General features: G+C 38.9%; 1 protein-coding gene across 3 annotated transcripts in view; it reads right to left on the bottom strand.

Annotated features, from left to right (window-relative positions):
* LOC133624405 (CSC1-like protein 2) overlaps positions 1-16,396 on the bottom strand; it is a 39,372-nt gene extending 22,976 nt beyond the window's left edge. For all 3 annotated transcript variants that reach the window (XM_061987911.1, XM_061987912.1, XM_061987913.1), the window contains exons 1-3: positions 16,228-16,396; positions 3,361-3,572; positions 3,210-3,289 (exon numbers count right to left, since the gene is read on the bottom strand). In XM_061987911.1, the coding sequence (XP_061843895.1) occupies positions 3,210-3,289; positions 3,361-3,528 (248 nt within the window). In that variant the 5' untranslated portion in view covers positions 3,529-3,572; positions 16,228-16,396. The remainder of the gene's footprint in view (positions 1-3,209; positions 3,290-3,360; positions 3,573-16,227) is intronic.
* Between the last annotated feature and the right edge of the window lie 8,604 nt (positions 16,397-25,000).

Raw genomic sequence — 25,000 nt, 5'->3', positions numbered from 1 at the left:
TTCTTTACTTCCTTCCTTCCTTCAATTAACTTCATTCCTTCCTTGCTTATTTCTTAATTTCCTTTCTTCCTTCCATTAACTTCATTCCTTCAACTTCCGTCCTTCCTTGCTTCTTTCTTAATTTCCTTTCTTTCTTCATTCCTTCCTTCCTTCCTTGCTTTAACTTCCTTCCTTCTTAATTTCCTTTCTTCCTTCCTTCCATCTTTGCTGCCTTCCTTCCTTCAATCCTTCCTTCTTTCCTTTATTCCTTCCCTTTTTAACTTCCTTCATTTCTTGAACTTCCTTCCTTGCTTCTTTCTTAATTTCCTTTCTTCCTTCAATCCTTCCTTACTTACTTCCTTCCATTAACTTCTTTCCTTCCTTCTTAATTTCCTTTCTTCCTTCCTGCCTTTAACTTCCTTATTCCTTCCTTCCTTGCCTCTTAATTTCCTTTCTTCCTTCAATCTAAGGCTGCAGCTAACGATTATTTTTCTATCGATTAATCTATAGATTATTTTTTCGATTAATCGGTTAATCTATAGATTATTTTTTCGATTAATCTATAGATTATTTTTCCTTTTACCGATTATTTTTTTTTATTTAAAATGAAGATGAAAAAATAAATGTTGGCCAGTTTTTTCAAAAGGCATGACTTTTATATACAAAAAAAAAAGTATGGCCACTCAGTCAACATTGACAACAACATGACAAAATATTCTGTAACAATGTAAACATTTAAAACTTTTAACATTTAACAAAATTAAAAGTAGCTTATTTGCTTTTTAATGTGCAAATATAAAAGTAAACATCCAGTGCAAATCTTAATATTCTGCAATAGTATAAGCATTTCTAAAGTAAAAGTATTGCTTATTTTGCTTTAAAATGTGCAAATATAAAGATAAACATCCAATACAAAAAAGTGCAAAACGAAATATTCTGTAACAGTGTAAACATTTCAACAAAAGTAAAAGTATTGCTTATTTTGCTTAATAACACAACAATGATAGTATGATTAAAGTGAAAGTTAATTGTTGGTTTGTACATACTATATGTAACTGTTAATGTTGTAAAAGGTATTTGCACAACTAATTAACGTTAGCGTTAAAGAGGAGCGCGTCTTTGTAAACACTGAACAGGCATGCCAAACGCGCCTCTCAGAGCAAAACAGTGTTTTAGTTTATGAATTTACAACGCAGATACAAATGACACATTCATGATTTTGTGTAATGATGACAACGTATACTCACGCGGACGATTGACTAGTTGATGGTGATGGCAAGAACGCTGTCGGGTGTTTTCTTTTCAAATGTTCCTTCATAGCCGTTGTGCTGTTATGATAGGCCATTTCCGCTCGACACAGTGTGCATACAACAACTGTCAAGTGTTTTGCTTTTTTCGCTGTGCTTATCCCACACTTGAAGGGATGTACCAATGCTGAATGTGGCTTCTGGATTTCACTCAAAAGACCAGACCGTAGTTACTTTTTCCTTTTATTTTCCTTTAGTTTGCAACAGTTTTTCCAACCAAGAAACAGCTTCTTTTTTCTTCTTTAGTCTTTTTAGCAGTCTTTAGCAGTGTTAGTAGACTTTAGTTTCTTTAGCTGTCATTAGCTGTCTTTAGTAGCCTTTAGTAGCCTTTAGCTTCTTTAGTAGGTGAAAAACCTTTAAGGACAAAACACCACAAGATTAACATGCTGTAAAAAATCAATCAATTATCAATCCCATAATTTACAACTATTAATTAGCTATCAAACTCTTAACCATTAAACAAGTGCAAGAAAATGGACACATCTTTTCCCTTTAAGTTAAAACAGATTTTAAATAAATTGTCTCAACATAGATGCACCAAGATACATATAAAATACATTTAACACCAGAAACACAATAGATAAATGCAACAGAAAACCCAATATGCAAATACATAAATACCTAACCAATTAACCACCTATTTAGATACATATTTAAAATCCATATTCAATATAAATATATTATTAATTTAGCAGTGAAACACTCAATCTTAAACGCTGTCTACTGGTAGAAAAATGCCCCTTTTTCTACGCCCTCACCAACACAGTTAAATCCAACACTTTAAATTGAGCGACTTCACCCTCCTGATGAAGCAAACTGCTCCAACATTTATCAAACTAAGCAAAGAATATCAACACTAAACAACAGTTACATAACACACTGTGTGTATTTAGCCTCCAGACTAAGCACGCTACATGCACACAACCCCCCCTCCCATCTCACCAGCGCAACAGGTGCGCCACACCCACGAAGAGAAATATTAAATCTTACATACTTTTGGCACAACTCTGGGTTATCTGTAATGAACTAAACCTTTTTCCACTCTGCGCTGGCGTCTTTTGTACTCCTTGATTTGACACAGCGGTCTAATTACCGGGCTCGCGCACCAGCAGATGAGACAGGAGCGCGCCGCGTTATACCTGCGCGTGAACGTAAACTGATCGGCTCTGATTTTATAAGCCGACTGGCCGAAATAATGCCGAATTATATACATTTGTTTATTGAAATACTCCCACACTTTTGACGACTTTTGGCGTGCTTTTCCCCCTCGCTCGCACCGCTCGCATCATCTGCTTTGCGCTCCGCCATGACGGCAGTGTGACGTAAATATGCGACGCGTCGAAGCATAAAAACGACGTCGACGTATTTACGTAACCGATGACGTCGACTATGTCGACGCGTCGTTTCAGCCTTACTTCAATCCTTCCTTCTTTCCTTTATTCCTTCCTTTCTTTAACTTATTTAATTCCTTCCATCCTTCCTTCTTAATTTCCTTTCTTCCTTCAATCCTTCCTTCTTTCCTTTATTCCTTCCTTCCTTTAACTTCCTTCGTTCCTTCTTAATTTCCTTTCTTCCTTCAATTCTTCCTTCTTTCCTTTATTCCTTCCTTTCTTTAACTTCCTACATTCCTTGCTTCCTTCTTAATTTCATTTCTTCATTCCTTCCTTCCTTCCCTTCAGCAAGGCACTAATCATCCCCACTGATCTTGAGTGAAAAAAAGAAGATTTAAAGAAAATGAATAGAAGAAATATAAATATCATTTTAAAGAAAGAAACCTGAAATAAAATATTGATTCTTGTCAAGAATATTTCTAGTCCAATAAAAATATAAAAGTATGTTTCCCAAAGTCTTTTAAATAGAACAAATCTTGTTGGAGAAGAAAAGTCCAAATCTTTGGAAAAGGTAAAAACCAAAAGGTTTTACCTGTCGGCGTCGGTGACCAGCGCCAGACGGCCGTAGTCCCAGGCCACCTTTCGCAGGATGGAAAAGACGAAGAGCAAGACCTGAAGACAGAAGACCACAAGATGAGTGAAGAATGCTGGCGAGTGGCTTTTAGTCCCGGGTGAGGTCTGACCAGGAAGCACATGAAGTCCAAGGCCAGGACCGTAGGCACGCCCCCAAAAGGCAGACCCTGCAGCACGGTGCTGCGGATCCTGGCCGAGTAGCAGTAGGCCTTGGAGTCGCTGTCGGACGAACAGTTGTCCTGGGCGCCGCACGCCTGGCCGCCGCCCACTGTCGCCATGGTGACTGTCAGGACTCGCTCAGCACCGCATCCTCAGCCCCCACCTGAAGAAGACGCACACATTACAGGAAGAAAGGTCCCAGAAAAGGACTATGCTAGCAACAGGTTAGTTGGAGCGACACCAGGATCAGGACTAGGACTAGGACCAGCAACCTGTTCTGATCCAAAGAAGCAGTTGAAAATAAAGAAGTTGCTAACATGAAAGCATTAAAGTTCCTATTTTCTTCTTGGCCACCAAGCCAGTGGACCCAGGGAAGCACCCACAGGACACAGAGACCGAGGGACATGGTCCAGTACTTGGTCCAAGTCCACAAAGCACATGACCACCAGTGTAGAAGTGAGGTTGACACCCAGTCATGTGACACCCAGTGGATCCCAGGGTGACATTCTGGACAATGATAGTCATGTGACACCCAGTGGATCCCAGGGTGACATTCTGGACAATGATAGTCATGTGACACCCAGTGGATCCCAGGGTGACATTCTGGGCAATGATAGTCATGTGACACCCAGTGGATCCCAGGGTGACATTCTGGGCAATGATAGTCATGTGACACCCAGTGGATCCCAGGGTGACATTCTGGACAATGATAGTCATGTGACACCCAGTGGATCCCAGGGTGACATTCTGGGCAATGATAGTCATGTGACACCCAGTGGATCCCAGGGTGACATTCTGGGCAATGATAGTCATGTGACACCCAGTGGATCCCAGGGTGACATTCTGGACAATGATAGTCATGTGACACCCAGTGGATCCCAGGGTGACATTCTGGGCAATGATAGTCATGTGACACCCAGTGGATCCCAGGGTGACATTCTGGGCAATGATAGTCATGTGACACCCAGTGGATCCCAGGGTGACATTCTGGACAATGATAGTCATGTGACACCCAGTGGATCCCAGGGTGACATTGACTAACTACACTAGAGCAAGCCCGGTCACAGGTAATTAGTGTATGTTAGTGCGGGTGAGGAGTCAGTTAAGCTAGAACTAGCCAGCGCCCGGCTGGATAATTCCTGCACACATAGCAATTCTCTTAGAATAATACACAACTCACATAATGTTTTTTCTGTGTCAGAGATAGATATGCATTCTACTGAGGTGGCAAATTATGATGCGTTCAGTTTATCGCAGCACCAAGCAAACAATCTGAAGATTCCCGTCATATCAATTCCTAGATATGGTCGAAATTATTTAAAGCGCACTACCCAAAATAAACGCAACATTATTAATATTACTACTACGAATAACTTTAACAAAAATTCCTCAAAACAACCCACTACCTATAATATGGGCTTTTTAAACATAAGATCATTGTCTCCCAAAACGTTATTAGTTAATGAGGTCATTAGAGACAACAATCTTAACGTCATGGGTCTCAGCGAAACCTGGCTCAAACCAGACGATTTTTTTGCGCTGAATGAGTGAAGTGAAGTGAATTATATTTATTAGGGGTGTAACGGTACACAAAAACTTTGGTTCAGTACGTACCTCGGTTTAGAGGTCACGGTTCGGTTCATTTTCGGTACAGTAAGAAAACAACAAAATATAAATTTTTTGGTTATTTATTTACCAAATTTGCCCACGTTAATCAACATTAAACTGCCTCAAGTTGTTGCTCAGATGAAATAAAATGACAAAACATTTCTTCTACATATAAAAAGTGCAACATTAAACAGTTTCAAGTCAACTCATCATGCTTAATTTATTACAGCATTTGATGTAAATGTTATATTTTTATCAACATGTGTGGCAGGGACCCTGCCATTCAAAACTAGGCTGCTGCATTACTAATGATTAATGTAACTATAGCTGAAAAAATAGTACAATAGCAATAGGAGAGACTATTCATCCCTGAACACCATGGAGTTCAAGTGAAATAACAGATAGACAGGGCTTTGCTGTCCCACACACACACACACACACACACACACTGCAAAATGAGCTAACGTTACGCTAAAAGCTAATTAGCCTTCACCTCAAGCCAGGACTGCGAGGCGCTCCAGACTATAATTGATAGCTGTGGTCTTACAAAAATATTAAATGAACCAATGCATCGCAACGGTAATACGATAGATCTAGTGTCACCACCTCCAAAGTTATGGTACTCCCGTATACTAAAGTAATGTCCGATCATTACCTTATAAAATTCGAAGTTCTGACTCATTGTCAACAAGCTAATAATAATAACTGCTTTAGCAGCCGCAACATTAATGCTGCCACAACGATGACTCTTGCTGACCTACTGCCTTCGGTAATGGCACCATTCCCAAATTATGTCGGCTCTATTGATAACCTCACTAACAACTTTGGCGATGCCCTGCGCGAAACCATTGATAGTATAGCACCGCTAAAGCAAAAAAAGGGCCCCTAAAAGGAGTACCCCATGGTTTACAGAAGAAACTAGAGCTCTTAAACTATCATGTAAAAAGCTGGAACGCAAATGGCGCGCGACTAAACTTGAGGTTTTCCATCGAGCATGGAGTGATAGTTTAATAACTTATAAACACATCCTTACCTTAGCTAAAGCTAAATATTACTCAAACCTCATCCGCCTCAACAAAAACGATCCTTAATATATGTTCAGTACAGTAGCATCGCTAACCCAACAAGGGACTCCTCCCAGTAGCTCCACCCACTCGGCAGATGACTTTATGAATTTCTTTAATAAGAAAATTGAAGTCATCAGAAAGGAGATTAAAGACAACACATCCCAGCTACAACTGGGTTCTATTAACACAGATACAACTGTATATACGACGGATACTGCCCTCCAAAATAGTCTCTCTCTTTTTGATGAAATAACATTAGAGGAATTATTAAGGCGTGTAAGTGGGATAAAACAAACAACATGTTTACTTGACCCACTTCCTGGGAAACTTATCAAGGAACTGTTTGTAATATTAGGACCATCAGTGCTAAATATTATAAACTTATCACTTTCCTCTGGCACTGTTCCCCTAGCATTCATCCTCTACTCAAAAGACCTAACCTCCATCCTGACCTCATGGTAAACTACCGGCCGGTGTCCCACCTTCCCTTTATTTCCAAAATCCTGGAAAAAATAGTTACACAGCAGCTAAATGAACACTTAGTGTCTAACAATCTCTGTGAACCTTTTCAGTCCGGTTTCAGGGCAAATCACTCTACGGAGACAGCCCTCGCAAAAATGACTAATGATCTACTGCTAACGATGGATTCTGATGCGTCATCTATGTTGCTGCTTCTTGATCTTAGCGCTGCTTTCCATACCGTCCATCATAATATTTTATTAGAGCGTATCAAAACACGTATTGGTATGTCAGACTTAGCCTTGTCGTGGTTTAACTCTTATCTTACTGACAGGATGCAGTGTGTCTCCCATAACAATGTGACCTCGGACCATGTTAAGGTAACGTGTGGAGTTCCTCAGGGTTCAGTTCTTGGCCCTGCACTCTTTAGTATCTACATGCTGCCGTTAGGTGACATCATACCTGTTACCTTTCACTGTTATGATGATGACACCCAACTCTACATGCCCCTAAACATGACCAACACCCAGAATTGTAGTCACCTGGAGGCGTGTCTTAATGAAATTAAACAATCACCTGGAGGCAATTACACACCTATTTAATAATACTACCTTAACATTTGACAACCAAACAATTACACACCTATTTAATAACATCAGTATCTTCACGACAGGTGCTACTGATAGAGCTGACAGTTCCTTGGGAGGATGGCATAGAGGAGGCGAACAAGCGTAAGCGGTCAAAGTACCAGGAGCTAGTGGAGCAATGCCACAGAGGAGGCTGGAAGGCCCGCTGTGAGCCCATTGAAGTGGGGTGTAGAGGCTTTGCTGGCCGCTCACTGTGCAAGGTGTTCACACTACTTGGCATCACAGGTGATGGGAAAAGGAAGGCCATCAAGGCCACCATGAAGGCAGCAGAGAGAGCCTCTAGATGGCTATGGATCAGGAGGAGCGAACTGTGGGCCAATGCTACTGGGACACAAGCTGGGGTCTGATTAACCCTGGCTGGGTCACCTGAGGGAGGGGGTATGATGTTGAAAGATCCGAAACCCCCGGTGATCTCAGGCATATCACTGATGATGTGTCCCAGTGCATCTGAGGATGTATCTTACAATCATATATATACATCAGGGTTTCCTGTAGCGCTTTGTTGTTAAGGCGGCCGCCTTAACAACAATGAGCCACCGCCTAAACTTAAGTCTTTATTTTTATTTTTTATTTTATTTTTTTGACCTGTCCAGCTTCTCAGGCAAATCATATAGTAGATGTAGATGCCCATATCGGATGTTCAGATTTACTTTACAAAAGAGAAGTGTAGGATACTTCTCTTGTTACCTTATTTGTATTTGACTTTATTAAATGTATTTATATTATCATTTGGTCCTAAACTAAAGTCTTAACAAGCTGCTACGCTTCGTACTGCCTCTGCCTCTGTCAGTACGTCTCTGCAGCACCCAGCATTGTCCCACCCACACAACCATCTGATTGGTGACACGCAGAGCGGAAGCAGCCAATCAGCAGTGCATATTCCGAGCGGTTAAAGCCAATCAGCAGTGAGTATTCAGAGCGCATGTAACAGCCAATCGGCAGTGAGTATTCAGAGTGGTTGAAGCCAATCAGCAGTGAGTATTCAGAGCGCATGTAACAGCCAATCAGCAGTGAGTATTCAGAGCGGTAACATCCAATCAGCAGTGCGTATTAAGAGTGGTTGAAGCCAATCAACAGGGAGTATTCAGAGCGCATGTAACAGCCAATCAGCAGTGCGTATTCAGAGTGGTTGAAGCCAATCAGCAGTGAGTATTCAGAGCGCATGTAACAGCCAATCAGCAGTGAGTATTCAGAGCGGTAACATCCAATCAGCAGTGCGTATTAAGAGTGGTTGAAGCCAATCAGCAGTGAGTATTCAGAGCGCATTAAACAGCCAATCAGCAGTGAGTATTCAGAGCGGTAACAGCCAATCAGCAGTGTGTATTCAGAGTGGTTGAAGCCAATCAGCAGTGAGTATTCAGAGCGCATGTAACAGCCAATCAGCAGTGCGTATTCAGAGTGGTTGAAGCCAATCAGCAGTGAGTATTCAGAGCGCATGTAACAGCCAATCAGCAGTGCGTATTCAGAGTGGTAACAGCCAATCAGCAGTGAGTATTCAGAGCGCATGGAGTCAGTGCTCACGGCACAGGCAGGCAGAGAGGAGAGACGGTGCGGGTTAGCAGAAAGGTGTGTAACTGGTGAGCATAATGCAGCGGACTCTCCCCAAATGATAATAAACACCTCCCAGTCAACTACTAGTAACATCACTATGAGCCCGTTGACCTTCTAGAAACATAAGCGGCATCTTAGCTCGCTCGCAGTCCTTGAGGTGAAGGCTAATTAGCTTTTAGCGTAACGTTAGCTCATTTTGCGGTGTGTGTGTGTGTGTGTGTGTGTGCGTGCGTGCGTGCGTGTGTGTTCCGGACAGCAAAGCCCTGTCTGTCTGAGAGAAAGACAAGCATTATTGACCTATAGTTAACAACTAAGTTATTTCACTTTACCTTTTTCTGTGTTGAAACAGCAAAAAGGACATTATGTTAAATGAAGAGTTTCTGTCTCTGATAGTTGATATAATAATGTAACTGTATCATAAACTCCATGGTGTTCAGGGATGAATAGTCTCTCCTATTGCTATTGTACTATTTTTTCAGCTATAGTTAAAAGTTAAAGTAAAAGTACCAATGATTGTCACACACACATGAGGTGTGGCGAAATTCTTCTCTGCATTTGACCCATCACCCGTAGAAGTATTTAAGTCCCATCTTAAAACTAATTTGTATACTCTAGCCTTTAAATAGATCCCCTTTTTAGACCAGTTGATCTGCCGTTTCTTTTCTTTTCTCCTCTGCCCCTCTCTCCCTTGTGGAGGGAGGGGACACAGGTCCGGTGGCCATGGATGAAGTGCTGGCTGTCCAGAGTCGGGACCCGGGGTGGACCGCTTGCCTGTGCATCGGTTGGGGACATCTCTGCGCTGCTGACCCGTCTCCGCTCGGGATGGTCTCCTGCTGACCCCACTATGGACTGGACTCTTACTATTATGTTAGATCTGCTATGGACTGAACTCTCACTATTATGTTAGATCCACTATGGACTGGACTTTCACTAATATGTTAGATCCACTATGGACTGGACTTTCACAATATTATGTCAGACCCACTCGACGTCCATTGCATCCGGTCTTCCCTAGAGGTCACACACATATGCGGTCCTCTCCAAGGTTTCTCATAGTCATTCACATCGACGTCCCACTTGGTTGTGAGTTTTTCCTTGCCCTTATGTGGACTCTGTACCGAGGATGTCGTTGTGGCTTGTGCAGCCCTTTGAGACACTTGTGATTTAGGGCTATATAAATACACATTGATTGATTGATTGATCACCCTTGATCACCCCCTGGGAGGTGAGGGGAGCAGTGAGCAGCAGCGGTGGCCATGCCCGGGAATAGTTTTTGGTGATTTAACCCCCAATTCCAACCCTTGATGCTACATTAATCATTAGTAATGGAGCAGTCTAGTTTTGAATGGCAGGGTCCCTGCTATCAGATGTTGATAAAAATATAACATTTACATAATAAAAATCAACTACAAAAACAAATGCTATATTAAATTAAGCATGATGAGTTGAACATATGTCAGCATGTGGCCCCACTTTTAACTCTTTTTTTCAAACGCGTATTGCAAACGCTTATTTACAGTAAGTCATTAATTTGACTTAGTCATTATTTTGTCTTAGTAAGTCAATATTTACTAAGTCAAAATAATGACATACTTACTATCTCAGGTAACTAGGACTGTTTTGTGTTTTGTTTTTACTTTACGGAAAAAATATCGAGATATATATCGTATATTGCCATCCAGCATATGGAGCGGAAAACACAACCAAAAATTGTAGGCTTCTTCACGCGACGAAGCCGGCCTACTTCACCACAGTCTGTAGTCTATTGCCCCCCCAGGCAGCGATGAGATGGAGACGTGATGGCGGCGACAGGCCAAATTACACTGTACCTTACACCCGCCCAGCACCTTCCCCGTCTCCGTCCGCCTGTCCCGGGCGACGCCCCGTTTCGCTGTGGTGAGACACCTCCTTAACTAACAAATTTTGTGGGGGAACACTGTATATATATATATATATATATATATATATATATATATATATATATATATATATATATATATATATATATATATATATATATATATATATATATATATATATATTTATATATATATATATATATATATATTTATATATTAGGGGTGTGGGAAAAAAATCGATTCGAATTCGAATCGCGATTCTCACGTTGTGTGATTCAGAATCGATTCTCATTTTTAAAAAATCGATTTATTTTAAAAAAAATTTTTTTTTTTTAGTAATATATATATTTTTTTTAAATTAATCAATCCAACAAAACAATACACAGCAATACCATAACAAAGCAATCCAATTCCAAAACCAGAGCCGAGCCAGCAACACTCAGAAGTGCAATAAACAGAGCAATTGAGGAGACACAAACACGACACACAACAAAGCAACAAAAATGAATATTATCAACAACAGTATCAATATTAGTTACAATTTCAACATAGCAGTGATTAAAAATCCCTCATTGACATTATCATTAGACATTTATAAAAAAGAACAATAGTGTCACAGTGGCTTACACTTGCATCACATCTCATAAGCTTGACAACACACTGTGTCCAATATTTTCACAAAGATAAAATAAGTCATATTTTTGCTTCATTTAATAGTTGAAACAAATGTACATTATTGCAATCAGTTGATAAAACATTGTCCTTTACAATTATAAAAGCTTTTTACAAAAATCTACTACTCTGCTTGCATGTTAGCAGACTGGGGTAGATCCTGCTGAAATCTTATGTATTGAATGAATAGAGAATCCTTTTGAATCAGGAAAATATCCTTTTTGAATCGAGAATCGTGTTGAATTGAAAAAAAAAAAAATCGATTTTCGTGGGACATCAAAAGATTCACAGCCCTAATATGTGTATATATATATATATATATATATATATGTGTGTGTATCTATCTATATATATTAGGGATGTCCCGATCCAGGTTTTTGCACTTCCGATCCGATACCGATATTGTTTTTGCATTTCCGATCCGATACCGATACTGACCGATACCGATACTGACCGATACTGGCCTATCCGAGCATGTATTAAAGTTATTTAGCCTACTTAGTTGTCAGAATCATGTTGAAAAGGCTTTTAGTACTCTTGATAACAACTAGCCAGCTGAATTAGGGGAGTTTGAATAATACACAATGGTTGGTAACAAGAAACTGACCTGTTTATTCAAGGATAAACACAAAATAGACAAAATTATACATGACAAACAGAAATGGCATCATTGAACTAGGGCTGGGCGATATGGCCTTTTTTTAATATTGCCATATTTTAAGGCCATATTGCGATACACAATATATATCTCCATATTTTGCCTTAGCCTTGAATGAACACTTGATGCATATAATCACAGCAGTATGATGATTCTATGTGTTTTGATTGATTGATTGAGACTTTTATTAGTAGGTTGCACAGTGAAGTACATATTCCGTACAATTGACCACTAAATGGTAACACCCCAATAAGTTTTTACACTTGTTTAAATTGATTCATGATACAGATATATACTATCAGATATATACTATCATCATAATACAGTCATCACACAAGATAATCACATTGAATTATTGACATTATTTATAATCCAGGGTGTGGAGGGGATGTAAGTGTCAAAAAGACAGCCAAAAGAGTTTGATATGAGAATAAATCTAAAGTTAAAATATAGGGTAGAAATGCACCCATTTGCAGGAAATGCAGTCTTGATTTTCAAAATGTTCTTTCAAGGCTTGCATGTCTACATTAAAACATTCTTCTTCATACTGCATTAATATATGCTACTTTTAAACTTTCATGCAGAGAAGGAAATCAAAACTAAAAAAATCACAAATTTTTTCATACGGTGTTGATGTGGAAATGTTTGCCTCAGCATTTTGATGGTGTGGACGTGTGGCACCGAATGGAGATAAGCGTCTCGACAGACGTTACAATATTTGAACAATGATGACGAAAACTGTTTTCTCTGTCGTGTCCGTGTGTCGAAAATTGTTATGCGCTTATTTTTTTATTTGATTTTGTGCGTGGCATAGATTTGCTATGCGCAGAGGACGCTTAAACAGTGTGCAATTGCACAGGCGAGCACCTTAGAGGGAGCGTTGCTCGCACGGCTGCGCTAGCATCACAGCTAACGTTAGCCATGCTGCTACCTCTCTGCTCGGGGAGGACGTATACGTATGTGACGTATGACGTGACAGTATGTGACGTATGACATGACAGTATGTGACGTATGACGTGACAGTATGTGACGTATGACGTGACAGTATGTGACGTATGACGTGACAGTATGTGACGTATGACGTGACAGTATGTGACGTGTGTAAGAAGGTGCACTTGCTGTCTGTGAGAGGGAGACACAGGAAAGAGTGAGAAGAGCCTGTCGTGTAATGCCAGCAGCTAAAAGCAACTGCGAGATTCCACAGACGTGTGGATGTGTTGAAGGTGTGCTGGAAAATGCGGAACGGAAATTACGGAGCAGCAGAAAAGTGGAATGTATTATTTAAATCGCTGCGTTGGAAAACACGGACCGGAGTTTTTTTTTTAAACTGGATCTGGATCGGCATTTTCCCATGCCTTGCCGATACGCAATTTTTGGCAAATATCGGCAGCCGATCCGATCCAAATATCGGATCGGGACATCCCTAATGTATATATACTACAGGTGTTACATATACTACAGGTGCTACATGTACTACAGGTGTTACATATACTACAGGTGTTACATATACTACAGGTGCTACATGTACTACAGGTGCTACATGTACTACATGTGCTACATATACTACAGGTGTTACATATACTACAGGTGTTACATATACTACAGGTGTTACATATACTACAGGTGTTACATATACTACAGGTGCTACATGTACTACAGGTGTTACATATACTACAGGTGCTACATATACTACAGGTGTTACATATACTACAGGTGTTACATATACTACAGGTGCTACATGTACTACAGGTGCTACATATACTACATGTGTTACATATACTACAGGTACTACATATACTACAGGTGCTACATGTACTACAGGTGCTACATATACTACAGGTGCTACATGTACTACAGGTACTACATATACTACAGGTGTTACATATACTACATGTGTTACATATACTACAGGTGCTACATGTACTACAGGTGCTACATATACTACATGTGTTACATATACTACATGTGTTACATATACTACAGGTACTACATATACTACAGGTGCTACATGTACTACAGGTGCTACATGTACTACAGGTGTTACATATACTACATGTGTTACATATACTACAGGTGCTACATGTACTACAGGTACTACATATACTACAGGTGCTACATGTACTACAGGTGCTACATGTACTACAGGTGTTACATATACTACATGTGTTACATATACTACAGGTGCTACATGTACTACAGGTACTACATATACTACAGGTGCTACATGTACTACAGGTGCTACATGTACTACAGGTGCTACATGTACTACAGGTGCTACATATACTACAGGTGTTACATATACTACAGGTGCTACATGTACTACTGCTGTTGAATACGTTCTGCTTCTTCCTACTACTGTTGACTGAGGTGAAGTGCAGTGGTGTTGAATAAGTTCTGGTTCTTCCTACCGCTGTTGAATAAGTGCTGCTTCTTCCTACTGCTGTTGAATACGTTTTGCTTCTTCCTACTACTGTTGAATAAGTTCTGCTTCTTCCTACTGCTGTTGAATAAGTTCTGCTTCTTCCTACTGCTGTTGAATACGTTTTGCTTCTTCCTACTACTGTTGAATAAGTTCTGCTTCTTCCTACTGCTGTTGAATAAGTTCTGCTTCTTCCTACTACTGTTGAATATGTTCTGCTTCTTCCTACTGCTGTTGAATACGTTTTGCTCCTTCCTACTGCTGTTGAATGAGTTCTGCTTCTTCCTACTGCTGTTGAATAAGTTCTGCTTCTTCCTACTGCTGTTGAATAAGTTCTGCTTCTTCCTACTGCTGTTGAATGAGTTCTGCTTCTTCCTACTGCTGTTGAATAAGTTCTGCTTCTTCCTACTACTGTTGAATAAGTTCTGCTTCTTCCTACTACTGTTGAATACGTTTTGCTTCTTCCTACTACTGTTGAATAAGTTCTGCTTCTTCCTACTACTGTTGAATAAGTTCTGCTTCTTCCTACTACTGTTGAATAAGTTCTGCTTCTTCCTACTACTGTTGAATACGTTCTGCTTCTTCCTACTACTGTTGAATAAGTTCTGCTTCTTCCTACTACTGTTGAATAAGTTCTGCTTCTTCCTACTACTGTTGAATAAGTTCTGCTTCTTCCTACTACTGTTGAATATGTTCTGCTTCTTCCTACTACTGTTGAATAAGTTCTGCTTCTTCCTACTACTGTTGACTGAGGTGAAGTGCAGTGGTGTTGAATAAGTTCTGGTTCTTCCTACCGCTGTTGAATAAGTTCTGCTTCTTCCTACTGCTGTTGAATAAGTTCTGCTTCTTCCTACTACTGTTGAATAAGTTCTGCTTCTTCCTACTGCTGTTGAATAAGTTCTGCTTCTTCCTACTACTGTTGAATATGTTCTGCTTCTTCCTACTGCTGTTGAATACGTTTTGCTCCTTCCTACTACTGTTGAATAAGTTCTGCTTCTTCCTACTGCTGTTGAATAAGTTCTGCTTCTTCCTACTGCTGTTGAATGAGTTCTGCTTCTTCCTACTGCTGTTGAATAAGTTCTGCTTCTTCCTACTACTGTTGAATACGTTCTGCTTTTTCCTACTGCTGTTGAATAAGTTCTGCTTCTTCCTACTACTGTTGAATACGTTTTGCTTCTTCCTACTACTGTTGAATAAGTTCTGCTTCTTCCTACTACTGTTGAATAAGTTCTGCTTCTTCCTACTACTGTTGAATAAGTTCTGCTTCTTCCTACTACTGTTGAATAAGTTCTGCTTCTTCCTACTACTGTTGAATAAGTTCTGCTTCTTCCTACTACTGTTGAATAAGTTCTGCTTCTTCCTACTACTGTTGAATATGTTTTGCTTCTTCCTACTGCTGTTGAATAAGTTCTGTTTCTTCCTACTACTGTTGAATAAGTTCTGCTTCTTCCTACTACTGTTGAATAAGTTCTGCTTCTTCCTACTACTGTTGACTGAGGTGAAGTGCAGTGGTGTTGAATAAGTTCTATTGGCTGCAGTGGAAACGCGTGTGAAATGGAACCATGGAGAGTTGGGCGCCCCCTGCTGGCGTGGAGGTTCTGGCCCACAAGAAGAACTGACGTCCAATTGGACCCACTTGTGTCAGCGATGACGTCACCAGGTGGTGGTGATTATGAATCATAGCATGCTCGCTAGTGACGTCACCACTGCTGACTCAGCAAGTGATGCGCACCTGCAGGCGCTCGGAACCAACCGGAACCGCCAAGCAGGCCGCGCGTGTCCTGCGTGCGTTACATCATTGACGATGACCGGAGGCTGCGTGATGCTGTGCACCGACACGGATTAAACAAAGCCGCCATTGACGACAAAAGGCCTCACCTGACCACCGGAAGTCGCCCCGTCCTCGCAGGGCTTGTTCCCGCACTGAAATCCTCACGCACGTCGCGCGGCGCGGCCCGCGTCCTGCCGCAGAGCCGCCATCCCGCAGAACGTCGCCCAGACCACCGAGAGGAGGGGGGAGGGGCACCGAGTCCCGCTCCGAGTCCCGCTCCGAGTCCCTATCCGAATCCCGCAACCGCTCCGAGTGCACTTGCTCCGCCTCGAGGTCGCCGCCAAGATGGAGGCTGGCTGCGGGAAGGAGCCGCTGCTGCTGCGGAACATGCAGGCAGGCGCCACCAGGGGGCTCCAAACACAGCCCTTCACAATAAAAGCCCTGTGGGGGAAACACTCTTTTCTGTGCCTTCATCACGTGTGAACTGCAGGCTGGAGCCTATCCCAGCTGACGTCATTACACCTGGGCCAATCACGTTACATAATACTTATTGTATATTAATTACAACCAATAATGAGACATAATACATATTATATATTAATTACAACCAATAATGAGACATAATACATATTATATATTAATTACAACCAATTATGAGACATGATACATATTATATATTAATTACAACCAATTATGAGACATGATACATATTATATATTAATTACAGTCAATTAAGAGACATAATACAAATTATATATTAACTACAACCAATAATGAAACTTAATACATATTATATATTAATTACAACCAATTATGAGACATAATACATATATATCAATTACAGTCAATTATGAGACATAATACATATTATATATTAATTACAACCAATTATGAGACATAATATATATTATATATCAATTACAGTCAATTAAGAGACATAATACATATCATATATCAATTACAGTCAATTAGGAGCCATAATACATATTATATGTCAATTACAGTCAATTAGGAGACAAAACACATATTGTATATTAATTACAACCAATTATGAGACATAATACATATTATATATTAATTACAACCAATTATGAGACATAATACATATTATATATTAATTACAACCAATTATGAGACATAATACATATTATATATTAATTACAGTCAATTAGGAGACATAATATGTACTATATATTAATCACAACCAATTATGAGACATAATTCATATTTTATATTAATTACAACCAATTAGGAGACATAATACATATTATATATTAAGTACAAACAATTATGAGACATATTACATATTATATATTTATTACAAACAATTATGAGACATATTACATATTATATATTTATTACAGTCAATTAGGAGACATAATACATATTATATATTAATTACAACCAATTATGAGACATAATACACATTATATATTAATTACAGTCAATTAAGAGACAAAATATATATTATAAATTAATTACAACCAATTATGATACATAATGCATATTATATATTAATTACAACCAATTATGAGACATAATACATATTATATATTAATGACAACCAATAATGAGACATAATACATATTATATATTAATTACAACCAATTATGAGACATAATATATATTATATATCAATTACAACCAATTATGAGACATAACACATATTATATATTAATTACAACCAATTAAGAGACATAATACATATTATATATTAATTATAACCAATTAAGAGACATAATACATATTATATATTAATTACAACCAATAATGAAACATAATACATAGTATATATTAATTACAACCAATTATGAGACATAATACATATTATACATTAATTACAGTAAATTATGAAAAGTAATACATATATATCTATTACAGTCAATTATGAGACATAATGCATATTATGTATTACTTACAGTCAATTATGAGACATAATACATATTATATATTAATTACAGTCAATTATGAGACATAATATATATTATATATTAATTACAGTCAATTAGGGGACATAATACATATTATATATTAATTACAGTAAATTATGGAAAATAATACATATAACCTCGGAGACAATAAAGCTAATTATTCTTATTATTATATATTACTCGTTTTTTTCTGGACTTAGGAACACATACAGGTGTGTGTTACTACATTATATATACTTGCAGTGTGTATATTGTACATATTACATATTGTTATGAAGGTGTGTGTTACTACATTATATATATACTTGCAGTGTGTATATTGTACATATTACATATTGTTATGAAGGTGTCTGTTACTACATTATATATATACTTGCAGTTTGTATATTGTACATATTACATATTGTTATGAAGGTGTGTGTTACTACTTTGTATATATACTTGCAGTGTGTATATTGTACATATTACATATTGTTATGAAGGTGTCTGTTACTACTTTGTATATATACTTGTAGTGTGTATATTGTACATATTACATATTGTTATGAAGGTGTCTGTTACTACATTATATATATATATATACTTGCAGTGTGTATATTGTACATATTACATATTGTTATGAAGGTGTGTGTTACTACATTATATATATACTTGCAGTGTGTATATTGTACATATTACATATTGTTATGAAGGTGTGTGTTACTACATTATATATATACTTGCAGTGTGTATATTGTACATATTACATATTGTTATGAAGGTGTCTGTTACTACATTATATATATACTTGCAGTTTGTATATTGTACATATTACATATTGTTATGAAGGTGTGTGTTACTACTTTGTATATATACTTGCAGTGTGTATATTGTACATATTACATATTGTTATGAAGGTGTCTGTTACTACTTTGTATATATACTTGTAGTGTGTATATTGTACATATTACATATTGTTATGAAGGTGTCTGTTACTACATTATATATATACTTGCTGTTGGAATAATTGTTTGTAAGTTATCACAAAAGAAATGTTGTATTATGAATGCTGTATTTCGAGGCCTAACAAAAGGATGAAGGCTCGTGAAACGCCACTGTGATTTCAGCACGGACAGATGGCAGGATGTGCTCAACTCCTGGAGGAACTCTCTTTGAAGTGTTAAACGAACTCTCTTTGAAGTAATTCACAAACTCTCTTCCAACTATTTGGTCAACGCTATTTACGACCCGCTGCCCTCTTGAAGTCACTGTGGACAGGAGACGGGAGGGGTTGTCCATTGTCCTCCAACACCTGCCCCAGCTGGATCCAGGAAGAGCCAAGCCCGAGAAGTCCTCTTCTTGGACTTCAAAGCGACTGAAAACAATGACTGTTTTACATACCTCCCTATTCCTATTGTGACATATGTTGGTGCGTGAACATGGAACATCTGAATTAAAAGAGGAGACGAGAACCTTCTTCGTCAGAGCGTGCTAAGACACTGTAAGAGGTTACAGGTTGAAGCCGTCTCTCCTCAATTGAGTCCAAATTGAATTCTGTCTCTGTTTGATTCCTTGCCTTTTGTCTTGTGTAACAGATGTCCTGTGTTTGAACCTGACACTTGCAGTATGTATATTGTACATATTACATATTGTTATGAAGGTGTCTGTTACTACATTATATATATACTTGCAGTGTGTATATTGTACATATTACATATTGTTATGAAGGTGTCTCTTACTACATTATATATATATACTAGCAGTGTGTATATTGTACATATTACATATTGTTATGAAGGTGTCTGTTACTACATTATATATATACTTGCAGTGTGTATATTGTACATATTACATATTGTTATGAAGGTGTCTGTTACTACGTTATATATATACTTGCAGTGTGTATATTGTACATATTACCTATTGTTATCAAGGTGTATGTTACTACATGATTTATATATACGGTATATATATATATATATATATATATATATATATATATATATATATATATATATATATACTTAATGTGTATATTGTACATATTACATATTGTTATAAAGGTGTCTGTTACTACATTATATATATACTTGCAGTGTGTATATTGTACATATTACATATTGTTATGAAAGTGTCTATTACTGCAATATATATATATATATATATATATATATATATATATATATTTAATGTGTATATTGTACATATTACATATTGTTATGAAGGTGTCTGTTACTATATTATATATAAACTTGCTACCTACTCAGTGGCCTAGTGGTTGGAGTGTCCGCCCTGAGATGGGTAGGTTGTGAGTTCAAACCCCTGCCGAGTCATACCAAAGACTACAAAAATGGGAGCCATTACCTCCCTGCTTGGCACTCAGCATTGGAATTGGGGGTTAAATCACCAAAAATGATTCCCGGGCGCGGCACCGCTGCTGCCCACTGCTCCCCTCACCTCCCAGGGGGTGAACAAGGGGATGGGTCAAATGCAGAGGACAAATTTCACCACACCTAGTGTGTGTGTGACTATCATTGGTACTTTAACTTTAACGTTATGAAGGTGTTTGTTACTACGTTATATATACCGTATACACTTGCAATGTGTATATTGTACATATTACATATTGTTATGAAGGTGTCTGTTACTACATTATATATATACTTGCAGTGTGTATATTGTACATATTACATATTGTTATGAAGGTGTCTGTTACTACATTATATATATACTTGCAGTGTGTATATTGTACATATTACATATTGTTATGAAGGTGTCTGTTACTACATTATATATATACTTGCAATGTGTATATTGTACATATTACATATTGTTATGAAGGTGTCTGTTACTACATTATATATATACTGTCATGACTTGGTCCTTGGGTTTTGTTTTTCCGGAAGGCAACGGAAAGTTGGCTCGGGCAAGACGGGAATGTAAGTACATGATTTATTCAATATTATCAAAAAGGAACAAACTAAAGGTGCGCACAAGGCGGAAGTACAAACTTGACAAAGGAAACAAATACTTGCACGTGGGCAAAAAACTAAGGACATGAACAAAAGTCGCTAACTGTGGCATGAATAGAAAAAAGTTACTTGGACAGGGCATGAAGTGCGCAGAGGTAAACAGAGTGTGACAGGGGTATGATGTCGCCAGACGGACAGACTGGCAACTGGAAGCTTAAATAATAGTGACATGATTAAAGACAGGTGCGTGAGTCGTGAGGGCAGGTGAAAACTAATGGGTTGCTATGGTGACAAACAAGAGTGCACAATGAGTCCAAACGTGGAACAGGTGAAACCAATGGGTAACCATGGAAACAAGACAAGGGAGTGAAAAGCCAGAAACTAAAGAGTCCAATAACTAAACAAAACAAAACATGATTAAAACAAAACATGATTACACAGACATGACATATACTTGCAGTGTGTATATTGTACATATTACATAATGTTATGAAGGTGTCTGTTACTACATTATATACTTGCAGTGTGTATATTGTACATATTACATATTGTTATGAAGGTGTCTGTTACTACATTATATATATACTTGCAGTGTGTATATTGTACATATTACATATTGTTGTGAAGGTGTTTTTTACTACATTATATATATACTTGCAGTGTGTATATTGTGCATATTACATATTTTTAAGAAGGTATCTGTTACTACATTATATATATACTTGCAGTGTGTATGTTGTACATATTACATATTGTTATGAAGGTGTCTGTTACTACATTATATATATACTTGCAGTGTGTATATTGTACATATTACATATTGTTATGAAGGTGTCTGTTACTACATTATATACTTGCAGTGTGTATATTGTACATATTACATATTGTTATGAAGGTGTCTGTTACTACATTATATATATACTTGCAGTGTGTATATTGTACATATTACATAGTGTTGTGAAGGTGTTTTTTACTACATTATATATACTTGCAGTGTGTATATTGTACATATTACATATTGTTATGAAGGTGTCTGTTACTACATTATATATATACTTGCAGTGTGTATGTTGTACATATTACATATTGTTATGAAGGTGTCTGTTACTACATTATATATATACTTGCAGTGTGTATATCGTGCATATTACATATTTTTATGAAGGTGTCTTTTACTACATTATATATATACATACTTGAGGTGTGTATATTGTCCATATTACCTACTGTTATGAAGGTGTCTGTTACCACATGATATATATATATACTTGCAGTGTGTATATTGTACATTTTACCTATTGTTATGAAGGTGTCTCTTACTACAGTATATATATACTTGCAGTGTGTATATTGTACATATTACATATTGTTATGAAGGTGTCTGTTACGACATTATATATATACTTGCAGTGTGTATATTGTACATATTACATATTGTTATGAAGGTGTCTGTTACTACATTATATATATATATATAATTGCAGTGTGTATAGTGTAAATATTACATATTATTATGAAGGTGTCTGTTACCACATTATATATATATACTTGCAGTGTGTATATTGTACATATTACATATTGTTATGAAGGTGTCTGTTACTTCATTATAAATGGGATCAATATGTGTATCTACACAAAAAATATTATTACAATTGGGATTATTAGACTTAGACTTAGACAAACTTTAATGATCCACAAGGGAAATTGTTCAACACAGTAGCTCAGTTACAATGATGGAAAGTGTAAGGATGGAAAGGACAATGCAGGTATAAATAGACTAAATTTAGCGATATAAAGTCTAACATATATACGAATATATACATAATATGTGTACAGTATATTATATATACAGATATATTATATTATGTCTATAACATATATACAATATATACCACTGACCATGTACAATATTACAGTATATGTGACAGCAGCAGCATAAAATAGAGAGTAGATCCAGCAGGAAATAGAAAATAGACATTAAAAACAAAGAGAAGTAGCTAACATGTCAGGTGTCAGGTAATAGACAGATATCATCTATTGTTGTATGGCCAGTGTTTTATACAGGTAATAGACTGATATCATCAGGTAATAGACAGATATCATCTATTGCTGTATGGCCAGTGTTTTATACAGGTAATAGACTGATATCATCAGGTAATAGACAGATATCATCTATTGTTGTATGGCCAGTGTTTTATACAGGTAATAGACTGATATCATCAGGTAATAGACAGATGTCATCTATTGCTGTATGGCCAGTGATTATACAGCTGGATGGAGTGTGGAGTAGGGCTGTCTTGGTTGACAAGACTCTGCAGCATCGCGTGGACATCGGGGGCAGTACCTCTGGATTGGCAGACCGGGGTGGTGGTTCCTCTCTTTAAAAAGGGGAACCGGAGGGTGTGTTCTAACTATCGTGGGATCACACTCCTCAGCCTTCCCGGTAAGGTCTATTCAGGTGTACTGGAGAGGAGGCTACGCCGGATAGTCGAACCTCGGATTCAGGAGGAACAGTGTGGTTTTCGTCCTGGTCGTGGAACTGTGGACCAGCTCTATACTCTCGGCAGGGTCCTTGAGGGTGCATGGGAGTTTGCCCAACCAGTCTACATGTGCTTTGTGGACTTGGAGAAGGCATTCGACCGTGTCCCTCGGGAAGTCCTGTGGGGAGTGCTCAGAGAGTATGGGGTTTCGGACTGTCTGATTGTGGCGGTCCGCTCCCTGTATGATCAGTGTCAGAGCTTGGTCCGCATTGCCGGCAGTAAGTCGGACACGTTTCCAGTGAGGGTTGGATTCCGCCAAGGCTGCCCTTTGTCACCCATTCTGTTCATAACTTTTATGGACAGAATTTCTAGGCGCAGTCAAGGCGTTGAGGGGATCCGGTTTGGTGGCTGCAGGATTAGGTCTCTGCTTTTTGCAGATGATTTGGTCCTGATGGCTTCATCTGGCCAGGATCTTCAGCTCTCACTGGATCGGTTCGCAGCTGAGTGTGAAGCGACTGGGATGAGAATCAGCACCTCCAAGTCCGAGTCCATGGTTCTCGCCCGGAAAAGGGTGGAGTGCCATCTCCGGGTTGGGTAGGAGATCTTGCCCCAAGTGGAGGAGTTCAAGTACCTCGGAGTCTTGTTCACGAGTGAGGGAAGAGTGGATCGTGAGATCGACAGGCGGATCGGCGCGGCGTCTTCAGTAATGCGGACGCTGTATCGATCCGTTGTGGTGAAGAAGGAGCTGAGCCGGAAGGCAAAGCTCTCAATTTACCGGTCGATCTACGTTCCCATCCTCACCTATGGTCATGAGCTTTGGGTTATGACCGAAAGGACAAGATCATGGGTACAAGCGGCCGAAATGAGTTTCCTCCGCCGGGTGGCGGGGCTCTCCCTTAGAGATAGGGTGAGAAGCTCTGTCATCCGGGGGGAGCTCAAAGTAAAGCCGCTGCTCCTCCGCATCGAGAGGAGCCAGATGAGGTGGTTCGGGCATCTGGTCAGGATGCCACCCGAGCGCCTCCCTAAGGAGGTGTTTAGGGCATGTCCGACCGGTAGGAGGCCACGAGGAAGACCCAGGACACGTTGGGAAGACTATGTCTCCCGGCTGGCCTGGGAACGCCTCGGGATCCCCCGGGAGGAGCTGGACGAAGTGGCTGGGGAGAGGGAAGTCTGGGCTTCCCTGCTTAGGCTGCTGCCCCCGCGACCCGACCTCGGATAAGCGGAAGAAGATGGATGGATGGATGGATGGATGGAGTGTGGAATGAAGGAGTTGTTGAATGGCACAGTGCGGGAAGGAAGTTGAAGGAGTCTGTTGGAGTATGAACTCCGCTGTCCCTTAATTGTCAGGTGGAGTGGGTGGGCAGGATTGTCCATGATGGCCAGCAGTTTGTCCAGTGTCCTCCTGTCCCTCACTGACACAAACGCCTCCAACTGCGTGCCTATAGTTTGGCCGGCTTTCCGGATCAGTTTATCAATCCGGTTTGAGTCCCTTTTGCTGGTGCTGCTCCCCCAACAAAC

The sequence above is a fragment of the Nerophis lumbriciformis genome, linkage group LG27, assembly GCF_033978685.3.
Source record: "Nerophis lumbriciformis linkage group LG27, RoL_Nlum_v2.1, whole genome shotgun sequence".
Taxonomy (NCBI): domain Eukaryota; kingdom Metazoa; phylum Chordata; class Actinopteri; order Syngnathiformes; family Syngnathidae; genus Nerophis; species Nerophis lumbriciformis.
Note: the sequence above shows the minus strand (reverse complement) of the source record. Positions and strands in the feature narration are given on the sequence as shown.